The sequence below is a fragment of the Ranitomeya imitator genome, chromosome 7 (genome assembly GCF_032444005.1).
Source record: "Ranitomeya imitator isolate aRanImi1 chromosome 7, aRanImi1.pri, whole genome shotgun sequence".
NCBI classification, from domain to species: Eukaryota; Metazoa; Chordata; class Amphibia; order Anura; family Dendrobatidae; genus Ranitomeya; species Ranitomeya imitator.
The window spans coordinates 157,297,386-157,312,936 of record NC_091288.1 but is presented as its reverse complement, the minus strand read 5'-3'; the positions used below and the strand labels follow the sequence as shown (position 1 = coordinate 157,312,936).

At 43.8% G+C, this 15,551-nt stretch overlaps 1 protein-coding gene across 2 annotated transcripts in view; it reads left to right on the top strand.

Annotated features, from left to right (window-relative positions):
• Window positions 1–15,551, top strand: part of GSG1L (GSG1 like) — a 343,105-nt gene that overhangs the window by 123,517 nt on the left and 204,037 nt on the right. For both annotated transcript variants that reach the window (XM_069733959.1, XM_069733958.1), the window contains exon 2: window positions 13,597–13,644. In XM_069733959.1, coding sequence (XP_069590060.1) covers window positions 13,597–13,644 — 48 coding nt within the window. The remainder of the gene's footprint in view (window positions 1–13,596; window positions 13,645–15,551) is intronic.

Sequence of the window (15,551 nt, the reverse complement as noted above, 5' to 3'; positions counted from 1 at the left end):
GGGGTTGCCATGGCTACAAACCCATAATCCAGTATTGGATTGGAACTCTATGTCGGTGTCCAGCTGGGGTTGTCAGGGGGTACATGGTGATGTTCCATTTTTGTCTATTTCGTCATCCACTCCTTCTGAGGTCCCAGAGTTCTTGTCTGATTTTCAGGATGTATTTGAAGAGCCCAAGTCCGATGCCCTACCTCCGCATAGGGATTGTGATTGTGCTATCAATTTGATTCCTGGTAGTAAATTCCCTAAAGGTCGTTTATTTAATTTGTCCGTGCCTGAACACACCGCTATGCGCAGTTATGTGAAGGAATCCCTGGAGAAGGGACATATTCGCCCATCGTCATCACCACTGGGAGCAGGGTTCTTTTTTGTAGCCAAGAAGGATGGTTCGCTGAGACCGTGTATTGATTACCGCCTTCTTAATAAGATCACTGTTAAGTTTCAGTATCCCTTGCCATTGTTATCTGACTTGTTTGCTCGGATTAAGGGGGCTAGTTGGTTCACTAAGATAGATCTTCGTGGTGCGTATAATCTGGTGAGAATCAGACAAGGAGATGAATGGAAAACGGCATTTAATACGCCCGAGGGTCATTTTGAGTATCTAGTGATGCCGTTCGGACTTGCCAATGCTCCATCTGTTTTTCAGTCTTTTATGCATGACATCTTCCGTGAGTATCTGGATAAATTCCTGATTGTTTACTTGGATGACATTTTGATCTTCTCTGATGATTGGGAGTCTCATGTGAAGCAGGTCAGAATGGTTTTCCAGGTACTGCGTGCTAATTCTTTGTTCGTGAAGGGATCAAAGTGTCTCTTCGGGGTGCAGAAAGTTTCATTTTTGGGGTTCATCTTTTCCCCTTCTACTATCGAGATGGATCCGGTTAAGGTCCAAGCCATCCAGGATTGGACTCAGCCGACATCTCTGAAAAGTCTGCAAAAGTTCCTGGGCTTTGCTAATTTTTATCGTCGCTTCATCTGTAATTTTTCTAGCATTGCCAAACCATTGACCGATTTGACCAAGAAGGGTGCTGATTTGGTTAATTGGTCTTCTGCTGCCGTGGAAGCTTTTCAGGAGTTGAAGCGTCGTTTTTGTTCTGCCCCTGTGTTGTGTCAACCAGATGTTTCTCTTCCGTTCCAGGTCGAGGTTGATGCTTCTGAGATTGGAGCAGGGGCGGTTTTGTCACAGAGAGGTTCTGGTTGCTCAGTGTTGAAACCATGTGCTTTCTTTTCCAGGAAGTTTTCTGCTGCTGAGCGTAATTATGATGTGGGCAACCGAGAGTTGCTGGCCATGAAGTGGGCATTCGAGGAATGGCGTCATTGGCTTGAAGGAGCTAAGCATCACGTGGTGGTATTGACTGATCATAAGAACCTTACTTATCTCGAGTCTGCCAAGCGCTTGAATCCTAGACAGGCCCGTTGGTCGTTATTTTTTGCTCGCTTCGATTTTGTGATTTCGTACCTTCCGGGCTCTAAAAATGTGAAGGCGGATGCTCTGTCTAGGAGTTTTGTGCCCGACTCTCCGGGTTTATCTGAGCCGGCGAGTATCCTCAAGGAAGGAGTCATTGTGTCTGCCATCTCCTCTGGTTTGCGGCGAGTGTTGCAAGAATTTCAGGCTAATAAACCTGATCGTTGTCTGGCCGAGAAACTGTTCGTCCCTGATAGGTGGACTAGTAAAGTTATCTCTGAACTTCATTGTTCGGTGTTGGCTGGTCATCCAGGAATCTTTGGTACCAGAGATTTAGTGGCTAGATCCTTCTGGTGGCCATCTCTGTCACGGGATGTACGTACTTTTGTGCAGTCCTGTGGGATTTGTGCTAGGGCTAAGCCCTGCTGTTCACGTGCCAGTGGGTTGCTTTTGCCCTTGCCGGTCCTGAAGAGGCCTTGGACACATATTTCGATGGATTTCATTTCTGACCTTCCCGTTTCTCAAAAGATGTCAGTCATTTGGGTGGTCTGTGATCGCTTTTCTAAAATGGTCCATCTGGTGCCCTTGGCTAAATTGCCTTCCTCCTCTGATTTGGTGCCTTTGTTCTTCCAGCATGTGGTTCGTTTGCATGGCATTCCTGAGAATATTGTTTCTGACAGAGGTTCCCAGTTTGTTTCAAGGTTCTGGCGAGCCTTTTGTGGTAGGATGGGCATTGACCTATCTTTTTCCTCGGCTTTCCATCCTCAGACTAATGGCCAGACCGAACGAACCAATCAGACCTTGGAAACATATCTGAGATGTTTTGTTTCTGCAGACCAGGATGATTGGCTGTCCTTTTTGCCGTTGGCTGAGTTCGCCCTTAATAATCGGGCCAGCTCGGCTACCTTGGTCTCTCCATTTTTCTGCAATTCTGGGTTCCATCCTCGTTTCTCTTCAGGACAGATTGAGTCTTCGGACTGTCCTGGTGTGGATTCTGTGGTGGACAGGTTGCAGCAGATCTGGACTCAGGTAGTGGACAATTTGACCTTGTCCCAGGAGAAGGCTCAACTTTTCGCTAATCGCAGACGCCGTGTGGGTCCCCGACTTCGTGTTGGGGATCTGGTTTGGTTATCTTCTCGTCATATTCCTATGAAGGTTTCCTCTCCTAAATTTAAACCTCGTTTTATTGGTCCGTATAGGATTTCTGAGATTCTCAATCCTGTGTCCTTTCGTCTGACCCTCCCGGACTCCTTTTCCATACATAATGTATTCCATAGGTCGTTGTTGCGGAGGTACGTGGCACCTATGGTTCCATCTATTGAGCCTCCTGCCCCTGTTTTGGTGGAAGGGGAATTGGAGTATATTGTGGAGAAAATTTTGGATTCTCGTGTCTCTAGACGGAAACTCCAGTATCTGGTTAAATGGAAGGGTTATGCTCAGGAAGATAATTCCTGGGTTTTTGCCTCTGATGTCCATGCTCCAGATCTTGTTCGTGCCTTTCATGTGGCTCATCCTGGTCGGCCTGGGGGCTCTGGTGAGGGTTCGGTGACCCCTCCTCAAGGGGGGGGTACTGTTGTGAATTCTGTGGCTGAATTCACTCCTGTGGTCACAAGTGGTACTGCAGCCTCTGGGCTTCCTCCCTCAGGTGTTCTGGTGAGCTCGTTGGCTGCCTTGTTATTTAACTCGGCCTGATTCTGTCTTCCTTGCTCCTTGTCAATGTTCCAGTGTTGGATCTGAGCTCCTGGATCTTTCCTGTGGCCTGCTGCTCTGCTTAGATAAGTGCTTCTTTGCTTTTGTTGCTGTTTTTTCTGTCCAGCTTGTCTATTCGTTTTTGCTGGAAGCTCTGAGACGCAAAGGGTGTACCGCCGTGCCGTTAGTTTGGCACGGTGGGTCTTTTTGCCCCCTTTGCGTGGTTTTTGCTTTAGGGTTTTTTGTAGACTGCATAGTTCTCTTTGCTACCCTCGCTCTATCTAGAATATCGGGCCTCACTTTGCTGAATCTATTTCATCCCTACGTTTTGTCTTTTCATCTTGCTAACAGTCATTATATGTGGGGGGCTGCCTTTTCCTTTGGGGTATTTCTCTGAGGCAAGTCAGGCTTGTATTTCTATCTTCAGGCTAGTCAGCTCTCAGGCTGTGCCGAGTTGCATAGGTAGTGACAGGCGCAATCCACAGCTGCCTTTAGTTGTGTTAGGATAGGTTCAGGTATTGCGGTCTACAGAGATTCCACGTCTTAGAGCTCGTTCTATTGTTTTTGGGTTATTGTCAGATCACTGTATGTGCTCTGATTGCTGCACACTGTGTTACTGGATTGCCTACATAACAATTCCCCTTTGATTACTGGGCATCTAAAATAGATACCTGGCCTGAATTGGCAGAATATGCATTACAGGAGCTCGCTTGCCCAGCTGCTAGTGTGCTATCAGAAAGAGTCTTCAGTGCTGCTGGTTCAATACTGACCGAAAAAAGGACACGTCTGGCTACCCAGAATGTTGATGATCTAACCTTCATTAAAATGAACCAATCATGGATTTCAAATTATTTTGCCCCACCTTTCCCGGCTGACACGTAGCTTGCCTGAAAAATGTCTTGCTTTTGGCCTCCTCTTACTGACTTCTCCAATTCTGCCCTGCCATTTGCAGCTGCTGAATGTCCACCATAGGCCATTTTTATACGTGCGAGTGCTGTTTGCCTGGACAGGTGGGTGCGCCCATTCTTGGGCGACGACACTGGCACAGGGTCCCTCATAGTACAATGAAGTGTCTCGGACGGTGGTGGTGCACAACCAACGTCAGACACACCGTCGTAATATGAGGGGCCCTGTGCCAGTACTGCCACCCACGAGAGAGTGTTCCCCCCAGCTCGAACAGTGCTCTACCACTTGCAATACTTACCTCTCCCTGCTCCACCACTGTGTAGTCTGTGCTGTTAAATCCTTCAATGGCATTGCCAATACAAATTTGTTGAAATGATAGATGATAGTTAAAATATACAGGGGTCCTGGCCTCCATTTAGACCAGTTAATACTTTGCGCCTACTACCACTGTCTGCTACTCAGCAGAGGAGCCCACCCCAGTACCTAGCTATGCCACCTGTTTAGTCCTGTTACCAATTTTGAACTGCTTTTAGCCTACTTTTGTATTTGTGCCTACTAACCGTGTCTGCGCCACTCATTACAGTTGTCCTCCACTGAACAAAGCTAGGCCGCCTATTTAGTCCTGTTACCAATTTTATTATTATTATTATTTATTTATATAGCACCATTAATTCCATGGTGCTGTACATGAGAAAGGAGTTACATACAGGGTTATAGATATCGATTACAATAAGCAGGTTTACATTGACAGACTGGTACAGAGGGGAGAGGACCCTGTCCTTGCGGACTTACATTCTAAGGGATAGTGGGGAAGAGACAGAAGGTAGGGGCGAGGTGGCGGCTCTGGCGATGGCGAGGCGGTGGCTCTGGCGATGGTGAGGCGGCAGAATGGTTATTGCAGGCTGTAGGCTTTCTTGAAGAGATGGGTTTTCAGGTTACGTCTGAAGGAGCCAAGAGTGGTGGATAGTCGGACGTGTTGAGGCATGGAATTCCAGAGGATGGGGGATATTCGGGAGAAATCTTGGAGGCGGTTGTGTGAGGAACGAATAAGTGTGGAGGAGAGTAGGAGGTCTTGGGAGGATCGGAGATTATGTGAGGGAAGATATTGGGAGATTAGTTCAGAGATATAGGGAGGGGACAGGTTGTGGATGGCTTTGTAGATCAGGGTTAGTAGTTTGAACTGGATTCGTTGGGGAATGGGGAGCCAGTGGAGGGATTTGCAGAGGGGAGAAGCAGGGGAGTAGCGAGGAGAGAGGTGGATTAGCCGGGCAGCAGAGTTGAGGACAGACTGGAGTGGTGCAAGAGAGTTAACGGGGAGGCCACAGAGGAGGGTGTTGCAGTAGTTGAGGCGGGAGATGATGAGGGCATGCACAAGAGTATTGGTAGATTGTGGGCTGAGGAAGGAACGGATTCTGGCAATATTTTTGAGTTGGAGGTGACAGGAGGTGGCAAGAGTTTGGACGTGCGGTTTGAAGGACAGGGCAGAGTCGAGAGTTACCCCGAGGCAGCGGATTTCAGGTGCGGGAGAGAGCGTGATGCCGTTTACCATAATAGATAGGTCAGGTAGGGGGGGATACGTGAGATAGGAGAAAGATGATGAGTTCAATTTTGAACTGCATTTAGCCTACTTTTTTATTTTGGGCCTACTAACTGTGTCTGCGCCACTCATTACAGTTGTCCTCCATTGAACAAAGCAATGCCGCCTGTTTAGTCCTGTTACCAATTTTGAACTGCATTTAGCCTACTTTTGTATTGTGGGCCTACAAACTGTGTCTGCGCCACTCATTACAGTTGTCCTCCACTGAACAAAGCAATGCCGCCTGTTTAGTCCTGTTACCAATTTTGAACTGCATTTAGACTACTTCTTTATTGTGGGCCTACAAACTTTGTCTGCGCCACTCATTACAGTTGTCCTCCACTGAACCAAGCAATGCCGCCTGTTTAGTCCTGTTACCAATTTTGAACAGCATTTAGCCTACTTTATTATTTGGGCTTATATCTGTGTTTCCTCCTCATCCTGCGCATTGCCCAGCCACTGCTAGATGAGTCTGCTGGTACATTGACCCAGACCACTACATTCCTCTTGCACTCTACACAGCCTGAATATGACCCTGCTGAAAGTCAGGTTCCCCTTCCCGCATACTATACCACCTTACACGGGGACAAAGAGGAAGGTGCAGATGAAAGTGCAGGTTACTTCATCAGGTGGTGGGGCATACTCGTTGCCAGCGCCAACGAGTGGGCCCCCCCTGCTTGCTCAGGATCACAGCACTTGCAAAGTTGAAATACTTACCTCTCCCTGCTCCACCGCCGTGACGTATTCTGCGTTTTCTGGGCCCACGAAAATCTTGAGCCAGCCCTACCCCCCCACAACTTTAGCCAAATGACCCCTTGTTTTCAAAGCCTAACTATTATTATAAAGTAAATTAAGATTGACAAGCTTAAGAAATAAGAATTGATGTTTTTGGCATTAAAATGGGCACTGTAGGTGTTTTCCTGTCCTCCACTCACTGACGACTTTGATTCCCCATTGACTTGCATTGGGTTTCGTGTTTCGGTCAGCCACCGACTTTTCGCAATAATCGGCCGATTTCACCCGACCCGACTTTTAACAAAGTCGGGTTTCGCGAAACCTGACTCGATCCTAAAAAAGTAAAAGTCGTTCAACTCTAGTCATGACTTTCCGTGGCTTTTTGCCCCTCTCTTACTTCATGTATTCAATAATTTTTCCCTATGTCATTTCAAATTATTACACATAACTTAATTTATGGAAATCTACGGTTTGATTTCTTTGCCTGTGTGGATTGGATGGGTTGTTACTAGGGTTGAGCGGAACGGATCGGACAATTTCAAAAGTCGCCGAGTTTTGGCAAAGTCGGGTTTCATGAAACCCAACCCGATCCTAGTGTGGGATCGGCCATGCGGTCGGCGATCTTCGCACCAAGGTCGGGTTTCGTATGACGCGTTCAGTGCCATTTATATATATATATATATATATATATATGTCATTGAGACACATATATACATATACAGTATATATTTATATTTACTTCAGCGCGATATAGCAGAAAAGCCGGTAATTCAATTGCCGGCTTTTCATTTCTCCTTCCTAAACCCGACATGATATGAGACATGGTTTACTTACAGTAAACCATGTTATATTCCCATTTTTTTGCATATTACACACTACTAATGTTAGTAGTGTGTATGTGCAAAATTTGGGCGCTGTAGCTATTAAATTTAAGGGTTAAATCGCGGAAAAAATTGGCGTGGGCTCCCGCGCAATTTTCTCTGCCAGAGTGGTAAAGCCAGTGACTGAGGGCAGATATTAATAGCCTAGGGAGGGTCCATGGTTATTGGCCCCCCCTGGCTAAAAACATCAGCCCCCGGCCACCCCAGAAAAGGCACATCTGGAAGATGCGCCTATTCTGGCACTTGGCCAGTCTCTTCCCACTCCCGTGTAGCGGTGGGATATGGGGTAATGAAGGGTTAATGTCACCTTGCTATTGTAAGGTGACATTAAGCCAGATTAATAATGGAGAGGCGTCAATTATGACACCTATCCATTATTAATCCAATAGTATGAAATGGTTAAAAAAAAAAAACACACACACAATATTGCAAAGTATTTTAATGAAATAAACACACAGGTTGTTGTAATATTTTATTCCACTCTCAATCCACCTGAAGACCCTCGACCTGTAACAAATTAAAAATAATAAACCAACAATATCCTATACCTTCCGATGATCTGTCACGTCCCACGATGTAAATCCATCTGAAGGGGTTAAAATATTTTACAGGCAGGAGCTCTGCTATAATGCAGACAGTACATATGTTTTTATGATTTTTTGAGCACATGGATCCATTGTATGTCCGTATGTCGGTTTTGCAAGCCTGCGAGAAAATCTCGCAGTACGGATTACATATTTCCCATTGACTTGCATTGGGTTTCGTGTTTCGGTCGATCCCCGACCCCGACTTTTCGCGATAATCGGCTGATTTCACTCGACTCGACTTTTGAGAAAGTCGGGTTTCGCAAAACTCGACTCGACCTTAAAAAAGTAAAAGTCGCTCAACCCTAGTTGTTACTTATACCTGGTGAGAATTTCATATCCATAGCACCATTAGAAATATATTTACTTAGAAAATTGGTTACTTATTTCACCTGCTGTATATTCAGAAAGAAAAGGTAAAGCTCTTCTGTTTTCAGCCATTTCAGTTACTGTTTCTTTGAAGAGGCACCGCTCAACCAAGCTCTTTCAAGCTTGATAGAAGCAAAGCCCATTATATGGTCAAACTGGAAGTGAAATCATTGGGTACACTGTAGCCAGCTACCAGCTGCCTATGGAATCAATCTCTACCCAATTACCATGCTTTCAATTTTAAATACAAATTTATTGCTACTTCTCTATTTTTTGTACATATTTTTCCAAAATGTATGTCTTAAAATCTTGATAAAAAGTCAATTGTATAATTTGTCACAAATACTTTTTAATACTATTATGCTTCCTGCATTATTGCTTATTTTACATTAATAATACCATTGCTGAAAACAGCCCAAGGGTAAAATGTCATTTTTATCCAGATTCAGGAATAGTCAACACTAAATGTTTTATTTAATAGGACATGAAAAACAAATGCAGTACAAACAATAAATATTGATATAGCTTTACATATTGCAAAATATCTTCAAAAGAGCAGAACCAGTCCTTATACCAATTAGTTTTTTGACTGATTTTCAGTTCCACCTTATATTATGTATATAGGCATCACACTTTAAAAGACAAATTTTCAATGAAATTTTAGGCGGTCATCTCGAAGAGATTTCACTTTTGTGAGATACCCTCAACCTACTGTCTCCTTCCCCATAATCCTGTAGAATGTAAGCCCGCAAGGGCAGGGTCCTCGCCCCTCTGTATCAGTCCGTCATTGTTAGTTTGTTTACTGTATGTGATATCTGTAACTTGTATGTAACCTCTTCTCATGTACAGCACCATGGAATCAATGGTGCTATATAAATAAATAATAATAATAATAATACAAACATTGTACTGTTGACTGCTAAGACATTTTGGACTGTGTAGACTGTAAAAACCCTTGAAAGTTTTTTTTCTACCACAGGGAAAACTTTTGGCAAGCAGTTTGCTGAATACTAACAGTGCATAACATACACACTGTTATAATTTGGCTCTTGTTGTATAGTGACCACAAACATAAGATTTTCACACTTGAGGTCACGTGGGACTAGATTTTCAGCATCTTCTTTAAGTGTTCTATTGAGAGGCAAATCACATGCTTGTGGTAACACGATAAACCGGCTAGCAGAAGCTGCATCCTAACATTAGCACAACTAGTGCTTGAATAAAGTTTCCTCGTAGTGGAAAACCCCTTTAATGTTTTAAGTTACATAATATCCAAAGTGTGAACCCAGGTTTTCTTAGGCTACTTTCACACTAGCGTCAGATTCGGCCCGTCGCATTGCGTCGGGTCGAGATTCCGACGCTAGCGTTTGATGCGCCACACAACGGGTGCAGCGGATGCATTTCTCCGGCGCATCCGCTGCCCCATTGTAAGGTGCGGGGAGGTGGGGGCGGAGTTCCGGCCGCGCATGCGCGGTTGGAAAAAGCGGTCCGTTGGCAGCAAAAAACGTTACATTCAACCTTTTTTCGCTCCCGGTGGTCCGCCACAACATGGCGCAACCGTCGCACGACAGTTGCGACGTGTGTCAATACATCACAATGCGTCGGTAATGTTACTCTATGGGGCAAAAACAACTTTGCAGGATGCATTTTTTCCCCTAAACGACGCATTGCGACGTATTAAAAAAAACGCTAGTGTGAAAGTAGCCTTATACAGTACATGTATAATTCCACATGTGTTAGTTCATAGTTTTGATGCCTTCAGTGTGAATGTACAATTTTCATAGTCATGAAAATACAGAAAAATCATTAAATGAGAAGGTGTGTCCAAACTTTTGGTCTGTACTGTAGGTATCTGCTGTCAGCCTGTCATCACATTCATAGCCTAAACACACAAGTATCATGTACTACCTGTCGGCAGTCCCAATATCCCAAGGGACTCATGCAACCTGCAGCCTTCGGGCTTGACTGACATCCTACATGGCACTCACGGCCAAGAATATGCCATTAGAAGTCAGTTCTAGCAGTATTCATTGTATCAAAAGTAAGAAACACTCAACTGTATCTTTGTAATATGCATGTGTCAAGGAAGCCTGTTGACAATGACAGATTCACGCCTGTGATATATCAATCATGCCAGCAGGTGCGTCACTGTGCGTGCATAATTCCTTATCAAGACCGGGACCACCCACCTCATTCTTCACAGGTACATAGCACTACTTTATGCTATTCTTTATTCCTTCATGCTGTAAGAAGAGAAACCGGGCTGGGGGTGCCTTTATTGGGTCAGGTCCTGAACTTTCAGGGCTGTCTCCTCTGTTGTATGGGGGAAAGTTTAGGCAACCGGACTGAGCTTTACACTGGCTGACAGGGGGCATGGCTAAGTGTTACCAGGGGCAGCGCAGCGTGTGGGAACAGTCAGAATGGGTAGGAAGGCACAGCATGAGGCTGGGGAGAGTGAGAGCTCCTGCTTTAGGGACTGTTAGCAGCTGAGACGCGCACCCGTCCATGAGAGAAACCTACCACAGAGACTCTGATGAGATGCCCACCATGTGCAGGTTGGCTCCCAGACCTCGAGGTGCCAATCGCTCTATAACGGTCAGTGCTGCGCGTGTGCGGCCTGACAGATACTGAGACGTGGACCAGGTACTGATTCCTGAATCCCCGGTGCATATTCGCCAAGTTTCGCTTACTCTTGACAGGACTGCGGCCTATACATTGCCGCCACTGGAGTCTCATTACTGAAGACTCCATGGGACATTCCAAAGACTCAACGTTGCCAGCCAGGAACATATCATCGCCTTCTTCAGGAACACACCGGATCCGCATTGTGCCAATGGCTGTTGGCGCCATTATCTACTCCGGGACCGTTTGTCAGGAAGACGCCCGATGGATAAGTGACTTCTTTGAGAACGACTTTCTTTGTTATTCCTGTGGTTATTTTCCTTTAACCAAACCCCTGTATTCTCTGTTCTGCCTGCATTTTACCTCATGTTTTTCCTACCTCCCTGCGTGGAATAACTCCCTGCTTTATTAAAACCTGTTAACCCTTGATCTGCCTCCTGTCTGTCACTGCATCTGCCAGCCTGCTCACAATGCTGTGAGAGACATTTCAGAAAATGACCTATTTAAAGACATATTACCGTCCGGTAAAGTTCTTTGGCAGTTGTTAGGGGATGTATATGTGACGACCGCTACCCTGTAATACCATCCTCTCTGCGAGCTCTGACAATATGAGTGTTACTTCTTCTCATTTGTGAAAATTGGCCATTACATTCTTTTTTTTTAACTGCTGAATTGTATGGAGAGTTTCTGTCTTTCCCTTCGTTTTGTTACATTTACATTGGTACCATTTTTGGGTACACACATTTTATTACATTTCATTAACTCTTTCTAAGAAGAGTAAAAGCAAAACAAAAAAAAACATTTTGGCCACTTGTTTTTACACTTGTGATTAAAATAACTTACTGTGTAACTAAGGTTTGCCCAGTGAAAACAAGTGATGATTTGCTGATCACTGGAATTCATACCGATCAGCAGAACAGGGAACTTTTCATTAGAATGCAGTGACCGTGTGCATACTTGACCTCTGATCCCTTTATTCCCTATGGGTTTGCTGAGTGCTGTGCTGGGCTTTATCAAACAGCCCCTTAGAGAATGAATGGGGTAAAAAATGGGAATGAATGGGATAAAAATGCTCTGTTAAGGATACAAATTCCCCTATCTGCTGGCTGGTGTGGCTCCCAACATTGGGGCACCCACTGATCAGCAAGTTACAGTATCACCTACCCAACAGATAGATGATAATTCACATTCTCTAGACAAGCACTTTAAAAATGTCTCATTTCAGGTAAATTTTCTTTCCATCTTAAGACCTATAAACTAATGTAACCCAAAAGAACAAAGGATGATCCAAAGGCCAATAATTAAATGTAAAAATATATAACTTTATTGAAACACATGATATTTTTTATTTAAAACCAGATTAGAACGGTGGATAAGACCATAGTGCATATAAACAAGATGGATGGGATGGGTGATCAGTGGCTAAGGATAATACACATCGTTTATGTGAGTCATGACATAAATTTAATGGAATCTTATATATCATGCATGATAGTCATGCTCCACACTCATAATACAGGAATATCAATAACTCCGTTACCCCAATAGATGGTATGATCAAAGAATATATGTATATATATATATCTGCCACACACAATAGCTGGAATAAAGGTGCAGGCAGGATAATAATAGCCTAGTAACACATACCTCAGTTAGACCCAAAAAATGGTCACCCGGAGTGGTTATAAAGGGGTGCAGGAGAGAGGCCGGCGATCACCACATCACTCCCACACATAAACTAATGTGTTTACATGTCTGATTCTTATGGTATAATTGTCCTTTAAAGAAGCGTTCCTGATCCTGCCATAAAAATTTGAATCCTCTTAATATATTGCAATCATCATATTTTATAGCACTGTGTACTTACAATTGCTCATTTTGCTCTTCTACCCAGCTAATTCTTCTCTTTTCCATTAGATTTATGACATCAAATGGTTAAAAACTGACAAGTCCAATCCTTCTAAGCTATATGTAGGAGCAGGAGGTCTCTTTTCCCTGTATGAGGCATCACTGAAAACGGGAACGAGGGAGCAGCTGTGTCATGAGTTGAAAAGGGGATGAATCATGCAGGGACAAGGGATTTTCTGTTTCTACATAGAGCAGAAGAATTATTTCGGTAGAAAGACTAAATGGACAATTGTAAGTACACAGTGCTGCATAATATGATAACTGCAATATATAGGGATAAAAACTTTGATGGGAGGAGGAGGAGGAGCAGTGCTACTTGAAAGAGTTATTCACAAAAAAACTATATAATAACTATAGAATAACTATTTGTTCACTGTAGACCTCAAAGCACTGTAGCAATCCTGAAAACCGTGAATACAAGGCTTTGTGGCCCCTCCACTTATGGTTTAGAAGTGCAGATGTGCAGTTTCCGTTCTATTCATTGTTTATGGGTCTGCCAAGTGCAGAACTCAGCTGTTTCTGGCGGTCACATAGCCAGTGAAAGGAATGGAAACTGAACATACGCACTTCTAAAACCACGGGAACCAGGGTTGTGGAGTCGGTAAGCCAATCCTCCGACTCCGAAATTTCCATGAAACCGACTCCGACTCTGACTCCACCAAAATGGGCTCCAACTCTATGACTCCAATTCCGACTCCACAGCCCTGATGGGAACCATGAGTCACGGGATTCTAGAGGCCAATCCCCAGGATCACGAAGGGGAACAGCAGACCACCAATAATCATCAAGTTATTCCCTATTCTCTGGATAAGGAGTAACTTGTTTTTTTGGGGGAATAACCTTTTAAGGTTGTATACAACTTGTAGATTGTAAACTTACGTAAAATGAATGATGCATTGACCGTTTCTTTTCTATTTGTAGGTGAGAAATGTCGAAGCTTTATTGACCTCGCACCAGCATCTGAAAAAGGTAAAGAATGCATGAAACATATTGTTACTATGCCGACTTACTGTTATACACGCTTGGCTCTATGTATAGTCCACCATGTTTTCATTTTACTCTCTTCTTTGACTGTGTTTTGCAACTTTACTCCATGATTGATCTTTACTTAACCTACATCACACTACTTTGCTTTTTCTATCAACAGAGCAAATTGTTTGCAGGACAGCTTGTAGTTTTCAATGACAACTTTCATTTCACTATATAATGTACTGAAAATGAAAGAAATATTCCAAGTGGGATGAAATTGAAATATACGGCAATTTGCCATTGCTTCTTGGGTTTTGCTTTAACAACATTTACTTTGTGGCAAAAAATGATCTGACAACTTTGTTCTACAGGTTAGCAAGGTTATGGTTACATTTATAGATTTTTTTATATAAGAAAAGGGAACCTGACATGTCAGATAATACTAGTTTGAGTATATAAGGTTAATCTGCAGATTAATAGTGTTATGAAGGTGCTCGGCCACGGTATTGAAAGTTCGGTGCCCTGTAGAAAATGAACTATATTACTCCTGGGAGCCGCCAGCTTTCAGTCATACAGCTGTTTTCGCGTGCTATCAGTCACCACCCAGTGCACAGTAAGCGGCGGCTGTTACACACAGACTAACTTCTAGCTTCCTGGTATGTATTAGTGCCAACGTATTATTTTGCTAATGTGCATGCCCATGGACTGGAGTCTGCAGATTTTGTGGCACCTGCTGCCACGTTTGCCCTTATTATGGCATGGCGGCCTGTATAATTTCAATGGTGTTAGACGCTTTTTATATTCTCATTCCCGTATAAGACCAGCGAGTGGTGAAACTTGTGTTGAGGTGCCAGATGTCTCCATCTTCCACATTCATATGTACCAGAATCCCCATGACACAAGCTATTGAAGGCATTTCTCGGCACTCCATAATATTCTTATGTCAAAAAAGGAAGAACTAGATGTGGCACTCACCCAGGTTGGCTGCAAATCAATGTCCTTTATTCATCATAGCAACAAAACAGACATTGTACGGAGAGGCGGCTGGTTGAGGGTAGCGGTGCGGGGAGTAAGGAGAGGACAACGGCCGTTTCGCGCTTGTGCGCTTCCACGGGTCCAGTTGTCCCCGCACCGCTACCCTCAACCAGCCGCCTCTCCTTACTATGTCTGTTTCGTTGCTATGATGAATAAATGACATTGATTTGCAGCCAACCTGGCTGAGTGCCACATCTAGTTCTTCCTTTTTTTACATTTGTTTATTACTTTTGAGTGGAGCACCACCCGCATGCTGATGGTCTTATACGTGCTACACGAGTCTGAATTGGGATCCAACGTCTGTTAGTGAACCGTTTGTTGCGAGATTACCTAGTGCCATTCATACTTTTCACTTTGCTCCTGCTTTTTGAACATTATATTCTTATACCCGTTCATTATTATTGAAGACACAAAAGAGAATGGTAAAACCAAAAACACTCAGTTTGAAAAAATGTTTGCAGTAATCCGCAAGTGCTAGTAAAAGATGTAAATAACAGGGTATTTGGTTGATACGTTTTTTGCAAAAAATGTATACTAAGCTGCTCTACCAATCTTCACGGTATACCCTTATCAGAGCAGTCCTAACTAATGTATGCAATCCCTATCTGATGTATTTAAAAACCTGATCATCTGTATATTACCTGTGTGAACAGGGTTCAGAGAGGAAAAATCCATGTGTGCATACAGGGCAGAACACCTTTTGTGCAGCTAGCCCAAGAGGAGTGGTGGAACTCCCCAGTCTTGTAGACACAAGAGAACAATTATGGAAACAGGAACACATGGGCTACTTGCACAGTGAACAAGTCTGTATGATCATGTTCACACACCACCAAGAAACCTGAAGACACAAAAGAGAATGGTAAAACCAAAAA